Source organism: Amphiura filiformis, chromosome 14 (genome assembly GCF_039555335.1).
Source record: "Amphiura filiformis chromosome 14, Afil_fr2py, whole genome shotgun sequence".
NCBI classification, from domain to species: Eukaryota; Metazoa; Echinodermata; class Ophiuroidea; order Amphilepidida; family Amphiuridae; genus Amphiura; species Amphiura filiformis.
The window spans coordinates 42,354,879-42,375,709 of record NC_092641.1 but is presented as its reverse complement, the minus strand read 5'-3'; the positions used below and the strand labels follow the sequence as shown (position 1 = coordinate 42,375,709).

General features: G+C 36.1%; 1 protein-coding gene across 1 annotated transcript; it reads left to right on the top strand.

The window, feature by feature from the left end:
- The first annotated feature begins 11,294 nt into the window (after positions 1 to 11,294).
- On the top strand, positions 11,295 to 12,486 carry LOC140169034 (uncharacterized). Its single transcript, XM_072192320.1, has 3 exons — positions 11,295 to 11,579; positions 12,000 to 12,094; positions 12,341 to 12,486. Exons 1-3 carry the CDS (start codon positions 11,337 to 11,339, stop codon positions 12,414 to 12,416), a joined length of 414 nt encoding a protein of 137 aa, XP_072048421.1. The 5' UTR covers positions 11,295 to 11,336; the 3' UTR covers positions 12,417 to 12,486.
- Positions 12,487 to 20,831: the final 8,345 nt, after the last annotated feature.

Below are 20,831 nucleotides of genomic sequence, written 5' to 3'. Positions count from 1 at the left end.
AAAAGAAGTGAATGATGAATTATTTTGAATCATTGAGTATTTTATTTCTTTAAATTTTTAAAACCAGTTAAGGAAATACATTTGTTCAGCACTCACAGCTGAGTACATATATGTGCCCATCCACCATAAACTGGTCGTAAAGTCTGCATTTTCCATTTTGAGATGCAATCAAAAACAGTAGATGGATTTTTATGTAAAATATATTAGGAATTTGCCCTTTGATGAACCATAACTTCACTTCCAGATGTCCGATTAAGCTGGTTGAGGTGTCATTTGAAAGCTGATAGTGTATTCTTTCAAATCTGCAATAAACAGAAAATGATCTAGAGCCGACTTTACTACCACTTTGTGGTGGTCTGGTGGATGGTTACATATGTAGGTTTATTTGTATGTGATTCCGAGTAAAAGTAAAATAGCAAAGGACTGTGTCAGTTGGAATCCATACACCCCCTATGGAAGACATTTAACCTTTATCTCCCACACAAGGGGTGTTGGATTTCAAATGGAGTCACCCATTCATGTGAACCCATTTGAAATTCACACTCCCTGTGTGAAAGATTGAGTAATGTTTTCCATAGGGGTGTGATGGATTTCATCTGAAATAGCCTTTGAAACAAACCCTGCATCTAATAACTTTAGTACTACATGTAGAACTATAAGTGTAAATGGATTATGTACACTGTAAATATGTAACAAAAATGTATAATGAAATTTATGTGGTTTGTGTGAGTGATTTAAGTAACCAATGTTTGGTTACACAATTTAGTGATGAAACTATCTGGATAAAATCTTGACGCTACTGACCTTACATGCGAATTCAATTCAATTTTCAAGGGCACTTACTTTCAAGGCCAGTGAGTGAAGGATACAATGGCCACTGTACTGAAGAATGCTTTGATATTGAGGAACACCATGGCCAAGTCTAAGATCAGTGTAGATCATGGTTTTGGTGTCCTCCATGAATGTATTGTATAAATGGTTAGTTAAATATTTGATGTCTAGTTTGAATCTTATTACAAGTATAACCTAGTTTTACCTCATTATCAATAATTACTTTAATTACGTGAGTAAACTTATGACTTCTTCTGATAAAAATATTGTAGATAGGTATGTACACTGTCATTCAAACAGTTATGCCTCAAACCTTATGAATGTCAGCATTGTAAAAAGGTACCTGATGAAATTTTTTGGTGTGCTAGTAGTTCTACTTGGTCCTTACATGGTAAAAGGGCTTAGCTCAAAATACACCCACCCTACAAAATGAAAGCATTTATTTTATGACAATCTGTTTAAATTATGAGCCTAAATAATGCTGCAAATATTTAAAAAGGGAAAAAAGTATGTCATAATGCTTTTATTTTGCAGGATGGCACTTTTAAGGTAAACCAGTGTATCTTGAGCTTGGAATCTTGAGTTAGGTCCTTTTTGCCTTGAAAGGGCCATAAAATATTGTATATAGCTGCATGTACATGTGTACAGTGTCATTCAAAAAGTTCACTGCCTCTAACCTTAGGCACCACATCCAATTTAGTCCTATAGAACTATCGGTGCCCGGTTAGGTGCCGATGACTCTTAACAGCACTCCCTGGAGATGTAATCAATTGTATCAAACATAATAATGAACAGTTGCATACAGCTCAACTTACCGTACTTTTCCTAACCAAAATTGTTACTACACCTTTACATTTCATCGAATCTCTTTTTGATGTCTGTCATTTTGAACATCACACTTGAAAGATGTATGCTATGTAGAAACTTTATTTTGCAATTTCATAATTTGCATATTATTAGCATATTTGCAAGAAGAAACATGAAAATCAATAAATACCTATATTTTTCACAATTTCAATATTTTATTAGAAATTAAGCATGTAGGCCGTTTGTTATGACTTGATGAATGAAGCTGTTAAAACAGATTTTGATATTTTTGCTTATTTTTCCTTTTTGCCCCAAAATGTGTAAAAATCAAAATTTTTGGATGACCTATATTTTCTTTGAATATTTATCAAATTTCTTAATTTAGGTATAATACAGTGCAGAAAAAGATGTCAAAAAATCTGTTAAACAGATTTCCAATAAATTGTTCCATTTTCCATTTTGGGTTAAATACTCAATTTTCATGCTGCGGGATATTTGAAACATAAAATGAAAACATGTCCATTACACTTTTTCCTCGAGATGTACTATAATATCAAGGTTACGGATATATTATAATCCCTTCTTATCTTCACTGATCCATCACTCCCAGATACCTATTGTTATGAATGATCAATGAAAAGGTTCAGAACTGGGCTACTAATGGTCTGTCAAGTATCTATAGTTATTTTCATGACTGTGTCAACTCAAAAATCATGCAAGGTCGAATGTAGGAAAAGTATGATCATTTGAGCTGTAGTGTTATTGTTTTTCATTTAAATAAGAAACAAATGCACTGTACAAATGTTCAGGGTACGATAAAAAAAAAATGCAGTTGGTACCTCTTTGGGCACCGATAGAGTTATAGGACCAAAAAAGATGTTGTGCCTTACAAATGTCAGCTACTTTAAAAGGTACTTCTTGAAATGTTTCGCTATGTGCTATTCTGAAAAGAAAATACAGTAGCCTAACATTGTGAAATAGTTTACGCAAATTACAGTACCAGTATGATAAAGTTGCCATTTGATCTTGACAGAGTTGATATCAAATCTTGTGTTAACAGAAAGACATGGAATTGCTTGAAACTTAAAACCACATTCACAAGTACTACCTGCTGATTGGTTACAAGAAGACTATTATGATATTTTAGCCAATCAGCAGCATAGTAAGAACGGTGGTAGGGATGAAGAGGATTGACCCCATGAGTACTACCTGCTGATTGGTTATAAGAAGACTATTATGATTGATTGATCCAATCAGCAGCATAGTAAGAATGGTGGTAGTGCTGAAGAGGCTTGACCCCATGAGTACTACCTGCTGATTGGTTACAAGCAGACTATGATGTTATTTTGAGCCAATCAGCAGTATAGTAAGAATGGTGATAGGGCTGAAGAGGATGGAGCTGAAATATCTAGAAGCTGTATTTTAATTGGTCAGTCAAATGAATATATTGATTAATCAACCAATCAGAAATGCTGTAAGAAAGACAGTAGTTTATCAGGTGTAAACCATTACTATTTAATTAGTGGAGTCATTTATTTGGATTAAATTTGACTTTGTTGCTGTTTAATTAAAGCCATATTGTAACATTTGCTGAGGGGGCACCCCTCAATTTTTTTTATTCTGGTTTTTTACACAATTGTAATGTACTTTAGTATATTAAGGTACCCTGCAAAAATCAAGACTTTAGTTTAGATGCCGTAGTTTCGTCAAATTAAAAGGGGACATATCTGACAGTAAAAGCTAACATTGTATGGAAAAGAAATACTAATCTTTTTTTTACAGAAATGTTACAATATGGCTTTAATATTTTGCTAGTATGAACTCTTCACTTGCTATGAGCTACATTAACAGTCACTTACGTGTTGTAAGTCTTTACATTGTAAGGAGTGGACATCCACACTATCAATAAGCTTTTTGTTTCTTCAAAATTTTCATTTTAATTTAAACTTCAAAAAAGACGTGCACATTGTATAATGTTAAATCAATAAAATATCAATAAGTAGTTCAAGACAGCACCGAATAGTTATCACATTTTGCTTATATTATGAAGTCTACTGAATATATTTGAATGTCATTTCCTGCCTTTTTAACGTAAAACAGTTAAAGGGGCATTCCGTGATCCACAGCCTCATCCACTTCTCTCAAAAAAAAGTTGAGATTTTTATACCACTGGAATCCTCTGGCTTCCAGAGAAACGCTGGGGGATGAGGCTGTGGATCACGAAATCTTTTAAATACTAAAGTGAAAATTGGACTATCGCATGAAGGATGGACTGTTTCAATTGAAGTCCATACACCTCCACTGGAATACATGATCGTACACACAGGGGGTGTACCTTTCAAATGGAGTCGCACATTCGGATAACCCCAACATTTGAAATTCACACCCCGGGTGTGGAAGGTTAGTGGTCATGTCTTCCATAGGGGGTGTATGGATTTTAACTGGAATAGCACAAAGATTCGAACCCACAATGTAATTGACCTTTTCTGGATCTGAGAATCAAGACACCAGCTGCACGAATAAATATCATATTGTGATTATTCCCAGAAAACAAATGTTTTTGTATCATTTTCAAAGGGCACAGCAAGGTTGCTCAATTTTTTTTTAAATATGTTGGGTTATAAACATTCTCGATTTTAAAACATTTGTCAAAAGTTGCTACAAAACATTGTAAATTAATATGTTATGTTAGTGTTCACATAATTGAATTGTTTGATTCTTTCTAAAAACTATTTTACAGTAACATTTTGAGAACATAAAAATATGTTTGATTTTGATATAGAATGCTTCAAAACAGAGTTTCTAATCTTTCAATAACCCAATAGCAAATGCCCTGCATGCTAGTCATAGGCTTTTACATGCAAAGTTCCAAGTTTAAAGATATTTTCTCAAAATATCAAGAGTTATCTCAAGAACCACTGAACCAATACTAGGCTTGTTTGTACTCATATTTATGAATTTTCCATGCTGATTACAAATCTTTGCTGTCAGTGCTAACTTTTACGTGTAGTAATTAGTCTCATTTTTATTGCAATCAGTTGTTACATGCCGTGCAGGTGGCATAGCCAGGATTGTTTCAAGGGGGCCAAAAATATGCAAAAAGGGGCCAAATGGCATCCAGCATTGGGGGTGAGGGTGGGGTGGCAGCAAGATATTCCGCTCGGGAACAGGGTGGAAGCATCCTCTTCTTGGCTCTGCCACTGTGCGGCAAGTCTTTATGTGAAAACTATGGCCTAAAGGTCAATAACATTATTGTAAAGCACGTACATCCATAGTCCGTTATAGATACAAAGTATTAATCACATTTATTACAATAATTGTAAAACAGGTTTCTTCTGTATGTGTCAGTCGAAATAAATGGCTTCAAAATGAATTAAAAGTATCAATGTGTAATGCCCTTCTCTTTTCAGTGGCGTTGATTTCTTTTTGACATTGGGGTGGGGGTGGGGTTGGAAAAAATTCTTGAAATTTAATGAATCCAGCACCTTTTGGCAACAGAATAGACTATGCCATAGTCGAATTTTATTAAAAATATGTTATTATTAGTCATGATGAACCCATTTCGTTGAACTCAACATTATACTGATGTTTATTAAAATTAAAGTATTCAAATGGTCATAAAGAGTTAAAAATATCAGATGATTAGTGACAATAAAAGTCATTGAATGCAACATTATCTTGCATAATTATAATGGCTCACTTTAATACTGAACAATTCTGATTTTGGAATCTACCAGTTTATTGATAGCGAACCCGAAAATTCGACTATGGACTTTGAATTGTAAGCAGAACTTTACCCCCTGGACTTTGCTCTCTAAAAACACACTGTCAAGCATACTTGTTTATCACTCCATTAACCACAAGTACTAAGCATGTATAATACAAGACGCGATAGATGTTTGATGAGAGATTAACTTTCGCGTCAACACAAAAGCGCCGCAAATACCACAGACAGTTGTGTACGGTGTAGTTAATGGTAATGGCGCGGGCACAGAAGATTTAAACCATAGCGAGATATGGGCGACCAATCACAAGGCAGATCCATTTAGAGATGCATTACATCATGGCCAATTTTAGTTAGGCCAGAAATTGGCCTAACTCTCCATAGAGCCCCGTGTTAAAAATCTTAACCGCAAGGCAAAGTCAGTAGTCTACTTGGGAAGCTAACAAAGAGAGAGAGTACCGTTATTTTATTTTATTGTTGTTTTTGCATACACGTGTCTCTTGCATGCAATGTATAGTGCTCCAAACTGTACTACATCCATTCCGCTCATAGCGTTGCCCCGATTAATTGAGTTATCGTTAACACACAGTGGTCCAGGAGCACTATAACTTGCTCCGTGAACATGTTGTGTTAACGAAGGATTAGGAGCATAGGAATATAAATAAGATTAGTGCTCCACGTACTGCATGATTAAATCTTATTTTTATAGAATGCCCAATTTTAACATTTCACAATAATGCACACACTTGGCGTCTTCGAGATTATTTTGTAAGGATGTCCAAGGATTGGAAAGTCTACATTGTTGGTACACTTAACAATGTACAGTGATGTACAGCGATGTATGCAGGTTATTTTGTGAGGATATCAAAGGAATGGTCAGACTACCTTGTTGTTACACTTCACAATAGCTCACAATTATAGTTATTTCACTCCAGAAAATTGAATTCAATTCTATTCAAATTCAATTCTTTCTACAACTGGAGTCTTGCTATTCAATTCCAATTCAATCCACCTTGCTTTAGAATTAATTCAATTCGATTCCAATTCAATTTTTCAATTTCAAAATCATTTCAATTCAATTCCAATCCAATGCAGTGAAATTAACAGCTAATCAATTTCAATTCAATTCTGAGTATTCATTTCAATTCCAATTCAATTCCAATTCCAATACAGTTGCAGTTTGTGTTAATTGACCAAAGGCACACTGCAAAAACTGTGTCTAGGGATTGAACACTTTTTTGTCCTTGATTTGTAAACACATTTAAAATCTAAACACAAATGTCAAACTTCAAAACATCAAGTGTTTTAATAACTAAACACAAAGCATCAAATTACTAAACATGTTTAGCATTTAGACATGTTTACAAATCGAGGACAAGATGGTGTCTAGAATGGTGTTTAATATCTACTTATCTAGACACAAAGTCCAAATCAAGTACGCTACTTGTCACAAAAGCATTTCAGCAGAAGATACTTTATTGTTAGGTTAACTCACTTTTTACATTCAAACAATGCAGGTGATCCTTGACCTCTGGGTCCTATTTTATGAAACTTTGGAACTTCTTCTTAGGTGACTGACTTACTAATTTGTAAAACTTCTTGTCCACCAGTTTTTTTTAAACATTTTTTCCGAAAAGGTCATGAACTGTTCGTTTGAAAAACTGAAGATTTAAAAGATATGTTGTAAAAACCATGTCCTGCATGTTTCCCCTGTCCAGTCATACCTGGCTGAGGATTTCAATATTTCGTATTATCATTCTCAGCATCTACACAAGTAAAACACTGTTAAACTTAAAAATGCAGTATTTTAAGTCTGCCAGACACGTACAAGTCAAAAAAAGTTTAAAAGTTGTCTTTGGTGGAATTTCTGTGGTTAGGGAGTGTTCTACATATCAAACAGGTACTTCACTTTACTTTTGGTACATGTACATGAAAAAAACAGATAAGAAAAAAAATCTTTTCCCGACCGACCTACCCAACTTCTGAAAGTGATCTATGGACAAGCAAACAATTTTTTTTTTTTTTTTTTGCCTGACTTCAAAGATGTCAAAAATAAAGGTTTTGATACTACCGTATTGGATAGCCCCTATTTGTCTCCTGCATCTCCTAAGATTTTACACCTAAAATCCTTGTACTTTTGAAAAAGTGTGAAATAAAATGTCAAAGATATAAGCATTTTCTTTAATGGTTTTCACACAATTTGTTCAAATGTACAATGACTTTTGAGCATAAAAAGTATGAGCTTGAAAAATAGGGGCTTTATGATTAGTGCCAAAAGTTTTTATTGTGTGTCTCTTGTGTGAATAGACCTGGATGTGTATCAGAATTCAGAATGGGGAAGGGCACTTTTTACAGGTGGAATGATCTGGAATCACAGACATCTGCTTGTGAATTGAAATGCTGAATTGAAATCAAAGCTGAATTTCATTTCAGTTCCACTGCATTCTCCATCACTCAACATGATTTCAATTCCAATCCAATTCAATTCTTCATTGCTCACGATGATTTCAATTCCAATCCAATTCAATTCATGCCCAAGCCCACTCATTTCGATTCCAATTCAATTCCAATGCATTGAAATGAAAATTGCACAAAATTCATTTCAATTCAATTCGATTTCAATGCATTGAATTAACATTACTCACAATGCACATTGAATCAATGATGTCTACGAGTTTATTTTGTGAGGATATCCAGGAACTGGAAAAATAACCATGCTGTTACACTTCACAATTATCAATCAATGTACAGTGACGACTAATTTATATTGTGAGGATATCCAGGGACTGGAAAAGTACCTTGTTGTTACCATTCACAATGCACGGTGATGTCTACGAGTTTATTATGTGAGGATATCATATACCTTGTTGTTACACAGTGGACATTGACGTCTACGCGTTTATTTAGTGAGGATATTCAAGGGCTTCTAAGACTACATTGTAGTTAATACACTTCACAATACCCAACGATGACTCCCCAAAAAGGTCCACTTTGCGAGTGAAAAATATTTGGCCATTTGCGAGCGTAGCGGGCGAAAAAGTAGGATCTTTATGCTTTCTTGGCAAAAAAAAGTCCAACACTTTGGGAAAGGTCCACTTTGGAGGTAAAAAAAGTCCACTTTTTCAAGATCCGCCCCAAATAAATCCTGGCTATGGCCCTGTCTATGAGTTTATTTTGTGAGGATATCCGGGGACTGGAAAGACTATACCTTGTTGTTACACTTCATAATGCACTGTGGTGTCTACGAGTTTATTTTGTGAGGATATCCAAGGACTTTTAAGTTCGAGTTTGTTTTGTGAGGGTATCCAGGGACTGGAAAGACTACCTTGCTGTAACACTTCACATCGCAGTGTCTACGAGTTTATTTTGTGACGATATCCAGGGACTGGAAAGACTACCTTGTTTTTACACTTCACAGTGAAGCACAGTGACGTCATCGAGTTTGTTTTCTAAGGATACCCAGGGACTGGAAAGACTACCTTGCTGTTACACTTCACAACGCACAGTGATGTCTACGAGTTTATTTTGTGAGGATATCCAGGGACTGGAAAGACTGCCTTGCACTTCACCGTGTACGTTGGCCCTACAGTGATGTCTTAGAGTTTAAGTTTATTTTGTGAGATATCCAGGGACTGGAAAGATTACCTTGTTGTTACATTTTATACAATGTACAGTGATATTCTATGAATTTATGTTATGAGTTGCTGGCCTAATTTCCCAACACTCGCAACACCAGACTTACCAATGTTAGGCCTATGTTTATGCAAACATAAGCAGAGTTTGACACACGGATCAAATCGAATCTTGCAGACCTGCTTATAATTTAATTGGTAAATATTGTTTAATTAGTATGTTCAAATTTTACATTATCTTCATACGATATCATTACCTTTTGTTTTGTAGCATTGCTGTAATGAAGTTTAACTTGTCAGAGATAGTATTTCCTAATCGAATCATGATTGCGAGTCTAAATTTGAGCTATGGTTGGCTTATTGTAGTGGGCTGGGTGTTCTTGCACGGTAAGTATCATTGCATTTCTGATCATATTTCTTGACATTCACTGCATTTACCATAAACTTGCGGATATCCAAAATCAGATATTTCTATTTCGTAGGCCTATCGTATATGCGATGTCTAAAACTAAAATCTTTGTATTTGCATGCAGGGTCCAGACATGGAGGGGTCTACCACAACGAGATAAATGGGACCGATACAAGTGTGGGTTCCATGTCGGACATGCTGGACACCAAGTTTGCAGGTAGGGTATTTCTTTGCTTAAATGATAGACCTATGAAAGGAGGCTACGTGGGATGGCAGGAGTGCAAGTGATGTTCCTGGTGGAGCTTATCAGATATACCAAACCGTGAAAGCCATATATTTTCCAGTTTCAGCCATTGAACTTAACAACTGGAAAGTGTACATTAATACATTAATGATCTTAAGAAATGCGTCACAGCAGCCTATAAAATTCTCTTTATATTTTAATTTAATATAGGTCTTGTGGTTCTTGAGCCAATAACAGCCTTTATATTTTTATTGGTCCTGTGTCTGTGATTCTTGAGGTAACTCAAAGCCAGTAATATATAAAACTAGCGTGATACCCGCTATAGGACACCGGGAGCGATCACTAAAACGGGAAGGATCACTGAACAGGTGACCTAATTTTAAAAGTTTTGGGCGTTTTCTATCATTGTCTATCCTGAGAAAAAAATCATGCACACGGAGAAGTAATGACAACCCTTAGGCCTATATCAAAAGTTGAGAGCTTCTTTATATATCGTTATGAATACGGCAGACGGCCGAATCCGGATTGGGCTGTTGGTAAATTCATTTTACTCATGCATTACATTTGAATTAGAGAACAAAGGATCAATGCTGTACATAATAGAGGGCGGCATATCAATTTTTTTTTAACTAGTAACAAACGCAGGGCGCATGCGCGAGCCTACGAGTTCAAGCTTGCTGTACACTCGGTCCCTACACATGTACGACACGTTTGCAACGCCCCGACTCAGGTGTCAATTTGTGGATTAAATTAAATAAAATTAAATATCTTTTTTCTATATGTCCGTTTCTCCGTCTCCCGGGGAATTGACTTGAAAACACTATGAGGATTACTCAGTTAATTTTTGAGGACAAAAATCATGAAATTGGTGGTGTACGGGAATTTTTTATGGCCAAGTTTTAAGGCCAAAAAAGTATGATTTTTTTCGAAATTTGTTTTGACCGAAAATTCGACCCTTTCTCGCTTATCTGATGAATTTTCAACTTCTTTTTGACATATGTGCTAGATATGACTTTGGTGTTTATATTCCCTAAAGTAATTGTTGTAATTTTGCTTAGTTTTATAAAAAGAAGTGATTGTCTGCATGGAGTCGTTTTGATATTCAGCTTTGTTTACGTTTCAAAACCAAAACTAAATTTCCCGGCTCGCGCATGCGCCGTGCGTTTGTTACTAGTTAAATTTTTTTTAACGGAGATCAGATGATAACAGTAGTAAGTAATCAAAAGAGGGCGGCATACAGGGTTAGCTGACGGTGCATCGCAGTACGGTCACCGATGGTCACCGTTTAAAATCGATATGCTGCCCTCTATAGGTATAGCATTGATCCCTTGTTCTCTAATTCATATGTAAATGCATGCGTAGAATTAATTTACCAAAAGCCGAATCCGGATTCGGCCGTCTGCCGTATTCATAACGAATTATAGAATGTATGCCATTCATCTTGTGTGTCAGCTTCATTTGTTTCATGATAATATTTTCTATAGAGCATAGTTATTTTCATTTTAATATTATATTCCTCTCTTCCTCTCTCGTATAGACACTGATTTTAAACGAAAGCTCCATACCGTGCAAGTGCCAATACTTTTCAGCCCATTATGCCAATTGTATTGATTCCATGTCTTGTAACTTACAGAGATAAATGTTGATTTGAAGAAGCGAACAGAAAATTACAATGAAAAAGATACCCTCATGGTGGAGATCTACGTTGGAAATGGAACAACTCAGAGCGAAGTGGATAAGAATTTGACAGTCGAAGTCCAGATGCTAGCACTGGAATTGGCTATGGGAGCGATGTCATATAGAAACGAGTCGCATAGCTCCAACAAGACCATGGTGAAGACTGACATCGATGCTGGAAACGTTTTCATCTTCAACTCATTGGATGATGACAGTGAAGGTCTTCAAGGGAATGGTGATGGAATTTGTGTGATGGTAAGCTTCAGATCTTTGAGATGTAGTTATAAATAATTTGATATGAAAAGTCCTCATATGTTTGTAATTTCATTTGAAAGATTTTCAGGCATGAGATTTTCCAGTGGAAACATTGGAACCAGACATTTGTGATGTCAACATTTCCACAATTTTCAGCCCCTTTTCAGGTGTTTTTGAACAACTTTACGCGCTTTTACAGTTGTTGTTTTTTTGGACAAATTCTTGACTTTTTCGTGAATGTGTAGTCTCATGCCTGGATTTTTGAATGACATGCAAAACATGACAAAATCAGCTTTTTAATGGCCACTCCACCCTCGTGGTTCAAAAGTCCTTGGTACGCATCTATATTCATTTTTGGGTGGTGGTATTACGGGGAAAGCTCAAGAATGATAAATATCATTTTATTGTGTATTTTTGCAGGATTTTGCCGAATTGTTTCTGGATAGACAGACATGTCCATCGGGTTTGGATCTTCAGATGAAAACGAATGATGTGACTTTCCCAACCATTTCATGGTAAGCAAATATGTCACTCAAAAAAGTATGGAAATTTTGAGTAAAATAAAGTCGAACTTAATGAATCAATGTTTTTGACTAAAATAGCCATGCGAGGTATGACAGAAATTAAATCAACGAGACTTTAATTAAATGAAATGATTGGCCGAACAACAAGTGATAATAAAATCAAAATTCGAATAAAATAAATTCATTTGTTCACTTGTGATTGGTAAATAGTTGACTTTTGTTTTTCTCATGTTCCAGGACGGCATGGATAAAAATCTCACTGCTTGGGGGCACACTTCCGGCCCTGGATTACATTATTCTTCATCGTATATAGGCCTAAGGACACACTTGACGTCACGGTTCGATTACGAAGCCGGATAAATACCACGGGTGTAGCGGGGATTTCTGCAGAGATTGCATGGAGGGGAGGGTGGGGAAGGGGCAAGCCATTACAATAAATCGAAATTGAAATGACAGTGTATTTACAAATTGATTTTATTATACCAGTGTTCTTTCTTTTTTGTCATGATACAAATCATACAAGTAGCTCTACAAGTACGACGGCGTGAAATTAGTCTCAAGTGTTTAGGCCACAACAGTGCCGCCGAGAGCCATCACGGGCCCGGGGGATAAAGTGAACGCCCTGCAGGGCCCCATATTTACGGGCCCCTGTGGTTCTTTTTTCTTTGATTTTATGAGCCCATTAAGGTATGTTTCTTTATTTCTTACGGGCCCCCTATGACCCCCTCAATCCCCTTGTCGGCGGCACCGGGCCACAAACTGTCTCAGAGATGCAGTGCGCGTTACGGTGTGCGTTCGTTTCGGAGATATAGGACAATTTAATTTTTTTAAACAGAAATTTAAATAAAATTATGTTTTTAAGCAACTTGTTAGAAGAATAGTGTGATTAAGTTTTTAAATTTATTAGACTGTAAGTTTTGAAAGTTTTTTGACTGAGTTTGATTCGGAAATGACGTAAATACTGTATTTTCAAACCTTTGGGAGCTCGGAGGCATACAATTTGTTTGGCCTTAGCAAAGAACTTCGACACTCTCTTGCTGTTGTATATTGTAGCGCGAATACTGTGCAACATAGAACTTTATAAAACTGAAATATAAGTCGGACCCTGTTCAGAACACTATTTTGCTGACGATAATTCCATTTTGAACGTTCCCGCATCATAACCAGCCATGAGCCTGTTTCGTAAAATGTTACAACATTTGAAACACATTTGCACTATCACTTTTAGTCCACAAAAAGAGATATTTTGTTTCTCTATTACGATGTCTACAAAATGCCTTATCTAACACTTCACAATGCACACACAGCGGTATCTTCGAGTTTATTTTGTGAGGATATCAAAGGATTGGAAAGACTACCTTGTTGATATAGGGCCTAGGCCTACTTCACAATGCACTGCGATGTCTACAAGTTTATTTTGTGAGGATATCCAAGGATTGGTAAGTTCGAGTTTGTTTTGTAAGGGTATCCAGGGACTGGAAAGACTATCTTATTGTTACACCTCACACTGCACAGTGTTGTCTACGTATTTTGTGAGGATACTGTGGAGATATATGGTCGTGCGCCCCCTCCAGCCATAGCGGGTTCTTCCGGTTTTTCTTGTTGCACCGAGAGGCGGGATAAAATAGAGGAAAAAGATCGATGGAATCCCGCATGTGTTAGTGATTAAGATGAATAATAAAACTGTTCCTGAAATAAACCATGAAACCCCGTCGTGAACCCAATTTGTGTTATTCTGGTCATCACCCTTTTGTCGTTGTGGCCCCGAACCAAGGGGTGACACTAAATTCACGGTTGTTCTATTAGCAACGCAAAATCTATGAAAAATTCAGCTGGTTTACTAGCTAGAAAGTGAGGCCAGTTATCGATCCGTTATAGCTCGTTATGAATAATTCATGTTCGACCCCTTGGATCATGTTAATTGAGTTTGGCAAATAACAACGTTGTTAGTTTTGCGAACTTTGCCTGTTCAATGAGAGTATAGCGCGCCCCCAATACATCTGGGCACAAAACAGGCGAAAACGATCCAGTTTAATGAAATGGCTGACGGGTATTCCCATCAGGCACCAGTGATATGTTTTTTCAAAGAAAGTCTACTAATTTGATATGAAATGACATTTTGCAATAGCAAAGTCAAAATTAGGACTTGCTGTCAATAATATGAAGGAAATATGTGACGAGAGGCAAGGTGGGAAATACAAGAAGTATTTAAGTTATAATAACCTTTGATTCCCGACCTGACCTTCCATCATGGCGCCTTATTCGTCTTTATGTATTTCTATTATGCTCTCAAGTAAAATAAAATACCACTATGCTCTGAGCAGACAATGTTACTTGGCTCCCAGCATGAATTATTGATTTTATACGGAAGTAAAGAAATGCACAGTGTATGTGCATGATGTGCAAGCATACTCCAAATATTTACGCTAAATCTGAATAGTGGTCACATGTTAACATATCATGTGCTCGGGAAAACACGTGGCAACATTTTAAGATTTCAGGCTTGTTTACTAGTTAATTGCCATTTGTACTCTTTTATTATTTATCTTTGTTAATTAACATATATTTTAAATGCTGATAAATCGTGGTTGGCTACCCATTTCACATCACCTGACTTAGCTACATTTCGAAGCTCTGCTCTTCAAATTCATGTAAATTTCAAAGTTTATACATTTAATATATTTAATATGATACTAATTTTTTGTTATAACCAACTGGTACACGAAATATACTAGCTTATTACCTATACAGAAAGGTGATTATCAGCCTTCACTCAGCAAATTGACATGCCCGGCATATGCAGCCATTCTCCGTCTGGATAACATGACTGTCGCCCTCAATACGTCTGGGCGCAAATTTAAATAACAATACGCTATTTACATATCAATGCGGCCTCATGCTAATTAAAGCTGCCCCATCCAGGAGTTCATCTATGCCCGAACCTCGGCACGCAACAAGGCCCTACCCAGGGACTGGAAAGACTACCTTGTTGTTGCACTTCACAATGCATGGTGATGTCTACGAGTTTATTTTGTGAGGTTATCTACTAATTGGAAAGAATTGTTGTTATACTAATTCGCAATATTGATGTCAACGAATATTCTGTGAGCGTACGCTCCGACCAGGTAGGCCTATAATGGTTTCTATAGTAAACTTTTTGAAGTCTAAGCCTAAATATTGAAATCTTACCGTAGGCCTATAACCGAGAGGTCTTTTTATACATAATGAGATCGCAATTTTTGCAGCCAAACTGCTTAGGCCGTATAAAATTAATGTTTTGGTTCTCGTCCAGAGGATTTTCATGAATTGATGAGGGAGGGAGGTGTTTTTTTTTTGTTTTGTTTTTTTTTCCAATGTAAAATTAGCATAGTCAGTAGTTTTCGGTCTTCTCCAACAGTGCTCGAGGAAACGATGAGGCCCCTTTTTTTTTTCAAATGTGAGATTCTGAGGGATAAACCCCCTAGAGTACCACAAAAAGACTTGGAAGTGATGCTTGTTCTCTAATAAACTTATTTATATGTATGAAGATTTCATAAATCATTCCAAAGTCTTAAAAAATTGAAAAATCTAAAAAATCAAAAAAAATCTGACAAATCCCAGAAATTGAGGAGGGAGGGGACGAGAACCAAATTATTAATTTTACACGGCCTTACATACATGTGCCAGTTTTGAATAAGTTTATTATTCCAAAAGGGCATTAGGCCAATTAGGCCAAATTAATTAAATAAGGTTCATTACTCCGACTGGCTTTTATTCTGAAGGCATTAGTCCGAAAAAGATAGGGCCTTTTAGCAAATACCCTTCTGAGTTGTAGAAATAACCCTTCCGAACAGTGACGTAGATTTCTTTTTTGACATGGGGGGGTGGAAAAATTGGGCTTTGGGGCCTATAACAGAAACCCACATACAGGCGTCAACATTGGAGGGGGATTTGTTTGGACCATCCCCCTGGCAAAATACTGGGGGGATTCATCGGATGAAAGACCTTTAGGAGAAGTGACCGTTGGATCAAAGACCGTTCGGAATGAAGTAGCCTATAGGCCTAGGCCCTACTTGCACTTTCGGAGTAAAAACCATTCGGCATAAATACACTTCAGAATTTAAACTTAAACATTAATCTTATGTGTATTGCATTGTGATCGATGACACTGACTTTTTTGAAGTTGAAGAAGGTCTTAAACAAGGATGTTTTTTATCCCCAATTTTGTTTTGCATTTAGGCCTATATAAACCATCTCGCTAAGCTTATCTCTGTTGTTCCGCATACACGCACTCTAACTGGTGATAAAGCCTTCTTTGTAGCAGGACCTTTTCTTTGGAACAAACTCCCTCGCCATATCCGCCACTCTCCAACGCTGGCAAGCTTCCGGTCTAATCTAAAGACTCATTTATTTGATATTTGATTTGTTGTTTGTTCTTGCATGTTGTTCTCTTCTTTATTTTCTTTTGTAAAGCGCTGTGATACATGGTTTTCTTTGTAAGAGCGCTATAAAAGCGCCTGCATAGTATAGTATAGTATAGTATCAAGTTTCAAGTTCAAGTTTTTATTTGTTTTCATCTCAATTCACAAATTCACAAAAAGTTATAGGCCTACAAATGGAAATGCAAGATAAGAAATACTTAATGATAGGCCCTAATTATTAATTACTTATAGAAATACAATTATAAAAGAACATGAGAAGTGAAGAGATGTGGATGCCGCAAAGACGCAGAGCGTGAAGCTTGTGGCACCCAATCTGAACAAGATAGAAATTTAACTTACGCTATCATATTAATATGTACTACAATGATGATATCGTGTGGCCGAAATAAGAATACATGAAATTTAATTGAACCGAATCATTAAATCAGATAATCAAAAGTACAATAATAAAAAAATATATAATAAATCACATATTTTGACACAAAGCTGAATGAAAGGAGAAGCATATGATTCCTACACATAAAGATAATTTGGATAAGATCGGAATCAAATATAGGCCTATTGTGCCAAATAAATTAATGGGGTATGGACAGACTAAACAATACAATACAGGACAGGACGGGACAGACCCAAGTGAGATGGAAAGTTTGAAAATACCCTTAATCAGTTGTGGTATAAGATTCGATTAAATAATCTTTGAGTCTATGTTTGAAAATAGCCAAAGTTGGAGACTGTTTCAATGATTGGTCGAGGGAGTTCCAGAGCAGGGCACCCTGAATCCGAAGGATATTTTCAGCCAGCCTGGTATTGGTAAGGCTTACATGAAGGTCATTCGAAAAATGGGTGTCATAGGTGTGGATGTCTTTGTTGGTTATAAAATAGTCTGGGTCAGCAGTATGAGATGGTAGTTGGTCATGAAGGTAATTGAACATAAATTGGGCAGTTTGGAAAATGTAGAGGTCTTGGATTTTAAGCGTCCTGAGAGACTTGAATAAGGGGTCGGTGTGGGCGAGCCAAACTGAATAGGTACATGTTCTGATTATTTTCTTCTGCATTAAAAAAAGTGTATGGAGATGGGAATTGTTTTTGTCAGCCCAGATCATGGCACAGTAATTAAGATAGGGGAAAACAAGAGTATTGTAGAGAGTGATCAAAGAATCAGGTGGAGAAAGGGTCTAACCTTCCTAATGATACCATTGTATTTCGAGACAATTTTTGTAACATGGGATGTGTGTGATTTCCACGACAGGTCGTCGTCTATTAGAATGCCAAGAAATTTAGTTACATTAACACGGAAAAACAGTGGCATGATCGACGGGAATTATACATTACCTTGTTCAATTAATTTATCATCAATGCAAATTTTAATAGTTGATAAAAAGGAGATTTGGAGCGCATTTAGGGAGGTCATTAATATACAATAAAAAGAGTAGGGGGCCTAAGATCGAACCTTGGGGAACCCCGCACTCAATTGGTAAGGTGGAAGAGCGATGTTGATTAAAAACAACAAACTGCTTCCTATCATTCAGGTAATTTTGAATCCAAAGATTGGCAATTCCCCTAATACCATAATTATCAAGCTTGTTAATAAGAATTTGGTGATTTAACGTGTCGAATGCTTTGCTTAAAGGGGCATTTCGTGATCCACAGCCTCATCCCCCACTTTTCTCAAAAAAGTTGAGATTTTTATATCACTGGAATACTCTGGCTACATAATGTTTATGTACAAAATATTTCTTGCAGATTTTAATCTGCAAGAAATATTTTGTACATAAAATTCGTTTAGCAAAGATATCGCGAAATTTGAATTTCGTTCTGGTGCACCAGAACGAAATTACAACGTATTGTCTATGGAGCCGTGTAATACATATAATCATGCATAACTCGCAAACGCAAAATCGGAATCAACTGAAATTTTGGGAATATGGTTTTTCGTGGATATGTACTGAAAAATGTCATAAAAAGAGGATGCTAGGATCACGAAATACTCCTTTAAGTCTAAGAAAATTCCTACCGTGCAAAGCTTTTTGTCGAGAGATGTGACAATTTTATCATATAATTTATTAATGGCCATATAGGTTGAAAGTTTTGGCCTAAAACCAAATTGGTCACTGGTAAGAATGTCATGTGTCTCGACAAAGTTAATGATCCTTTTGTAAATCAATTTCTCAAGAATTTTTGACAACGCAGGTAGAATGGAGATTGGCCTGTAGTTATTAAATAAATATTTGTCGCCGGATTTAAAAATAGGGATTACTTTGGCAGTTTTAAAAATTGATGGAACAATGCCTGTGGATATGGAATTATTGAAAATATGAACAATAGGACCGACAATTTTAGGCATGATTTGTTTGAGGAGGTTTGAACTTATACCGTCAACGCCACAACTGGTGCTAGATTTGAGAGATGAAGAAATATCTAGCACTTCCTCTTCCGTGGTGGGGGATAGGAAGATACTGTGATTTAGTGAATTTGGATTGCTGAATTTGGTGTTATTGGGCGGAGGTATTTTTGCAGCAAGGGACGGACCAATGTTGGTGAAGAAGTCATTGAGTTTATTCGCAATTTGGACAGGGTCTTTGATTTCTGAACCATCACTGTCAATGAAATGAGAAGGTGGCTTAGAGGATTTATTCCTGCCAAGAATGTGATTAAGGGTTTGCCACGTCTTCTTCATGTTGTTTTTGTGGGCATCGAGCTCAGCAGTGATTTTTTTTTTGGAGACTCTAAGGAGATGATTGAGTGTATTACGGTATTTAGTATATTTAAGTTTATTGTCATGGCTGGGATTTGATCGGTATTTCCTGAAAAGTTTATCTTTAGTGATTATTGAATTAATTAGTCCTATGGTTATCCAGGGTTTCTTAGGTGTTTTACGTTTAGATTGCTTTATTGATTTGATAGGGCAGTGGGTGTTATATATTTGAGATAACCTGTCGTGGAATTCATTAAATGCAGTTTCCGGATTGTCATCCTTGTAAACACTATCCCAGTTGGTAAGCGACAGACCGTGGATGAATCCCTTGATGTTATTGGGTTTTAATTGACGCGTTTGCCGCGTTTGGAAATCTGAGCTGGGCCGTGTTGCGTTACTAGAATTGATATTGCGATTTTTTAATGAAAAGATTGGAAAATGGTCTGAGATATCGGTAACTAGCACGGCAGAATCAATGCGACCCGAAAGATCATTAGTGATGATGTTATCGATGATCGTTGCAGAAGTTTCGGTAACACGGGTAAGCCTATCGATGGTTGGAAAAAAGCCATGTAATGTGAGAAAATCAGATTAATGAAATCGCTGACATAAGATTTAGTTTCAAATTTAAGCAAGTCAATATTGTAATCTCCCATGATGTAAATTGCATGACTAATGACGAATTTATTTAAAAATCTGATTTTTGTTAAATAATTAGTCATTTAATTAGTCATTTAATTAGTAATCAATTAGTAATGCACATAAATGACTAATTAAATCGTGATAAATCGTGAAGTCATAAATTCGTCATTAGTCATGCAATTTCTTATTCTTTACAAATTGAATATTATAAGTCATAAAAATATGTTGAAATGATGTAAATTAATGTGAAATGATATTACTGTTCTTTTAGCATTATAAATACATAATTTCAGTACTCTTGAATAAAAGAATTACATGTATATCTTGTATGACTAATTTTCGATTAGTTAAATAAGACCCTTTTTTTGACTAACTTATGTTTTCAGTGTACCATGACATAAAAATCTAGGCTAATATAACATATATCATAAATATGAATTAATCAATAGAATGTGGTAACGGTATCGTATTCGTGAATTGTATCCACGAGATTCATTGATTAAGAGCCACTGTCTGTAAGATGCAGACACTTGTGATTCAAGTGGATCACAAATTTTCTTTTAAAAAATAGGATGATGCAACATTGGTCCAAGAAAACAATCCCAAAGTTGAGCTTCCTCACTCATTTCGTTTGTCCGTAAAAAAATAATGAAATTTTGGCCCCCAAAACATCGTTAAATGGTTTATCAATTAGCAGTGACTACAAAATGTTGCACCAACATTGGCCCAGTAAATAGAAAACAGTTTTTGAATCCTTCTATGGGTGTCATTACAATTACCCACAAAAATGGTTGGGTTACCATTGGCGCATCGTAATATACAAGTTTAAAATATTAGTGAAAAGCGCCCTCGTGTTGTTTTCTGTGGCTTGAAACTCGTTGCGCCATTAAGCACCCATATAAAAAGCAAGTTGAAATGGATAAACTAATTATTTAGAATCAAATGCAAATGCAAAATTGATGGGTGCTCG